The sequence below is a fragment of the Phyllobates terribilis genome, unplaced genomic scaffold (genome assembly GCF_046119375.1).
Source record: "Phyllobates terribilis strain yellow unplaced genomic scaffold, ASM4611937v1 Scaffold_30__1_contigs__length_15301838, whole genome shotgun sequence".
Classification (NCBI taxonomy): Eukaryota; Metazoa; Chordata; class Amphibia; order Anura; family Dendrobatidae; genus Phyllobates; species Phyllobates terribilis.
The window spans coordinates 8,009,830-8,014,680 of NW_027362790.1; the positions used below are offsets into that span (position 1 = coordinate 8,009,830).

General features: G+C 40.4%; 1 protein-coding gene across 1 annotated transcript; it reads left to right on the forward strand.

Moving 5' to 3' along the window:
* The first annotated feature begins 752 nt into the window (after positions 1-752).
* LOC141178764 (basic phospholipase A2 homolog) lies at positions 753-4,197 on the forward strand. The gene is made up of 4 exons (XM_073660608.1): positions 753-892; positions 1,061-1,208; positions 3,225-3,325; positions 3,981-4,197. Exons 1-4 carry the CDS (start codon positions 793-795, stop codon positions 4,187-4,189), a joined length of 558 nt encoding a protein of 185 aa, XP_073516709.1. The 5' UTR covers positions 753-792; the 3' UTR covers positions 4,190-4,197.
* Positions 4,198-4,851: the final 654 nt, after the last annotated feature.

Below are 4,851 nucleotides of genomic sequence, written 5' to 3' on the forward strand. Positions count from 1 at the left end.
GAGAAGAGAAGAGAAGATGGGAAATAATATAGAGAAGTGAAGATGGGAAATAATATAGAGAAGAGAAGATGGGAAATAATATAGAGAAGAGAAGATGGGAAATAATATAGAGAAGAGAAGATGAGAAATAATATAGAGAAGAGAAGATGGGAAATAATATAGAGAAGTGAAGATGGGAAATGAAAAGAAAAACAAAAAATACAAAACAATTGTGGAATTGCTTTGTTTTTAGAAACTTTAACTCACTTGGATTTTTTTTCTCGCTTTCTGATGCATAAAATAATAAAATAAATGATGACATTCAAAAATATAACTCGTCCCGTAAAAAAACAGGTCCTCATACAACCATGGGTACAGACAAAAATAAAAAAAGTTATGGCTCTAGGAAGAAGGGGAGGAAAAGACAAAAACGAAAAAAAAAAAAAAAACAACTGAAAATTGCCGGGAATTTAAGTCCATATATATTAGAATATAATCTAGTAATTCTTACTTTGGTGAAAATGCCTCCTCTCCCCAAAACGTACAGTTCTGCCAATATTTTGTGTAGTTACATTTTCACACCGTGGTCATTATCACACACATTCCCCCATCTATTGATTCCGTGGGAACAATTTTGTTTCCCTAAATTCACATGTACTGTACAGATAAGGGTTAATGTTTCCGTACACGATCACCGGATCATATGATGCTGTTATTAGGTAATAAGCCCCCAGGCAGCCAATAGCAGATAGCGCTCTGCAGCCCCACCTAGTGGTAGGAATATGTAGTGCATATATCAGGAGGATATAAAGCATGGTGGTATCTGCTGCTCTTACAGATCGTCTTCTCCTGGATATTCCCCTGTGTCTCCTGGGCACAATGATAACCTGTCTGCTGCTCCTCCTTAGTCTCGGTAAGTCCTGATATTATCTGGAGCCCCTCAGGTAATGGGAATATAGTAGGGACAGATCTCCAGGCAGCTCCTGATCCAGAAGAGGAATATTCCCAGTAACATCCGTCACTCCTGGTGACTGCTCCGATCAGTGTCACACAACAAGTGATGGCGGCTTTTATCTTCTAGGGTCGGTGGACGGCGTCAGAATCCATGGCAAAGATTTCACAGATATGCTGAAGGAAACAACGACCAAAGAAATATCAGATGCTCTTCCTTATGGATGCTATTGTGCGACAACAACAACAAGTGATCAATTATTGGATCGTATTCGAAGGTAAGTGAAAATCTATACAAGATGTGACCTGCAGTCCTATGTAACACCACAGATAAAACACAGAGAGCTATCACTGTGTTATCTGTGGTGTTACATAGGACTGCAGGTGACATCTACTGCATTATCTGTACTCAGAGAGTTATCACTGAGTTATCTGTGGTTTTACATAGGACTGCAGGTGACATCTACTTCATTATCCGTACTCAGGCAGTTATAACTATGTTATCTGTGGTGTTACATAGGACTGCAGGTGACATCTACTGCATTATCTGTACTCAGAGAGTTATCACTGTGTTATCTGTGGTGTTACATAGGACTGCAGGTGACATCTACTGCATTATCTGTACTCAGAGAGTTATCGCTGTGTTATCTGTGGTGTTACATAGGACTGCAGGTGACATCTACTGCATTATCTGTACTCAGAGAGTTATCACTGTGTTATCTGTGGTGTTACATAGGACTGCAGGTGACATCTACTACATTATCTGTACTCAGAGAGTCATCACTGTGTTATCTGTGGTGTTACATAGGACTGCAGATGACATCTACTACATTATCTGTACTCAGAGAGTAATCACTGTTTTATCTGTGGTGTTACATAGGACTGTAGGTGACATCTACTACATTATCTGTACACTGTGTTATCTGTGGTGTTACATAGGACTGTAGGTGACATCTACTACATTATCTGTGCTCAGAGAGTCATCACTGTGTTATCTGTGGTGTTACATAGGACTGCAGGTGACATCTACTTCATTATCCGTACTCAGGCAGTTATAACTATGTTATCTGTGGTGTTACATAGGACTGCAGGTGACATCTACTACATTATCTGTACTCAGAGAGTTATCACTGTGTTATCTGTGGTGTTACATAGGACTGCAGGTGACATCTACTATATTATGTGTACTCAGAGAGTTATCACTGAGTTATCTGTGGTTTTACATAGGACTGCAGGTGACATTTGCTACATTATCTGTACTCACAGAATTATCACTGTGCTATCTGTGGTGTTACATAGGACTGCAGGTGACATCTACAATATTATCTGTACTCAGAGAGTTATCACTGAGTTATCTGTGGTTTTACATAGGACTGCAGGTGACATCTACTACATTATCTGTACTCAGAGAGTTATCACTGTGTTATCTGTGGTGCTACATAGGACTGCAGGTGACATCTACTACATTATTTGTACTCAGAGAGTTATCACTGTGTTACCTGTGGTGTTACATAGGACTGCAGGTGACATCTACTGCATTATTTGTACTCAGAGAGTCATCACTGTGTTATCTGTGGTGTTACATAGGACTGCAGGTGACATCTACTACATTATCTGTACTCATAGAGTTATCACTGTGTTATCTGTGGTGTTACATAGGACTGCAGGTGACATCTACAATATTATCTGTACTCAGAGAGTTATCACTGTGTTATCTGTGCTGTTACATAGGACTGCAGGTGACATCTACTACATTATTTGTACTCAGAGAGTTATCACTGTGTTACCTGTGGTGTTACATAGGACTGCAAGTGACATCTACTACATTATCTGTACTCAGAGAGTTATCACTGTGTTATCTGTGGTGTTACATAGGACTGCAGGTGACATCTACTAGATTACTTAGAGAGTTATTAAACTCTATAATAGTCCCCACGTTTTGCAAGTCCCCAAGAGTAGTTCCTATAAAGTATGAGGGCCCTCCCACACCATTTCAGGGACCCCCACAATTACCCCTGCAGTGTATGAGGGTCCCCATTGTTTATGATATCCCTACAAGCTTCTATTATATAAAAAACATCAGATATTCACCTATTACAGGATCCGGATGAGTCCGCTGACAAGGTCCGGATAGACCAACGTGCAGTCATCGCGCTGACGCGCACACAAGGGTTAATAGTAAGGGTCTTCTCCTACAGACCAACAGGATTTTTTTCTTTTTTGCCTCCAGGGTCCAGGTGGAGATGAACACATTATAGTTTCGCCCCGGTGACATTACTCTCTTGCTCCCTCAGGTGCTGCGGTATACACCAATGCTGCTATGATGATATCCCTATCTGTGACACTGGATATCTGAAATACACTTACACTTACAGTAACGGGACCATCACTTGTGGTAAGTGCTCTGTTCTCTTTGGGGTCAGGATACAAGGTGACATTGTTAGATACGAGTGTAACAAACCCTCAGCTGTGAGTACAATTTTTTTAGATAGAGATAAAAATGTTCTAGTTCATTCACTTCATTCAGAGACATTAAACTTGTATAGAAGTTTTAGGTATAACGGCCCCGATTCACCAAAACTGATGATTTGTTTGCCAGTTATGACTCCGGGTGCGCTGGAGTAAGACGCTCCGTAGAAGCGTAGAGGTCATAGTGAATCTGGTGCATCGATCAGCTGCCGGGCACCAGGGACAGAACTGTGCTGTAGTCACGGATCAGAGTTTATTTCTATATTACTTTATGCCATTTTCCTGCTATATATTATAATGAATTTGTCAGGTCGTGCAAACTGTTTGACTAATCGGTTGAAAGCCTATTAGAACGATACAGAAGTATTGAATTCAGAATCGGCAGCCATTAAACTTTATTTACTCCACGAGAAGTCGCTTTATCACGGCTGAGGTATTTTATAAAACGTCTTTCATTCTTTTCACATAAACTGGAAATTTGTTGTCAGCTCCATTCACTATTAAATCAGATTACAGCTCCTTTGTCTCATGTCTCAGCCACGGATCGTCCATAATGATAAATGTTTCTGTTACTCCCGCAGATCGGAATAGGTACATAGGAGAATGTGCCACACGAATATGTGAGTGCGACTGGAAAGCCAGGATGTGTTTAATGGACACCAAGAATCCAGAAGACAACACAAAATATGGAGAAAAGTGTTATAGCAAACTTGAATCATGCATTGATGAATCATTATTTAAGAAGTGGTTGTTAGAAACTTATAAAGCTTTATTGCCTAAGTTCTCATAAGAACTTTACACTGTATTCCGTCAATTAAGTCGATTAGTGAGCTGCACTCACTATCCTGCTGGTGCAGTCACTGTGTACAGAACATTACATTACTGATCCTGAGTTACATCCTGTATTATACTCCAGAGCTGCACTCACTATTCTGCTGGTGCAGTCACTGTGTACATACATTACATTACTGATCCTGAGTTACATCCTGTATTATACCCCAGAGCTGCACTCACTATTCTGCAGGTGTAGTCACTGTGTACATACATTACATTACTGATCCTGAGTTACATCCTGTATTATACCCCAGAGCTGCACTCACTATTCTGCTGGTGCAGTCACTGTGTACATACATTACATTACTGATCCTGAGTTACCTCCTGTATTATACCCCAGAGCTGCACTCACTATTCTGCTGGTGCAGTCACTGTGTACATACATTACATTACTGATCTTGAGTTACATCCTGTATTATACTCCAGAGCTGCACTCACTATTCTGCTGATGCAGTCACTGTGTACATACATTACATTACTGATCCTGAGTTACATCTTGTATTATACTCCAGAGCTGCACTCACTATTCTGCTGGTGGTGTCACTGTGTACATACATTACATTACTGATACTGAGTTACATCCTGTATTATACCCCAGAGCTGCACTCACTATTCTGC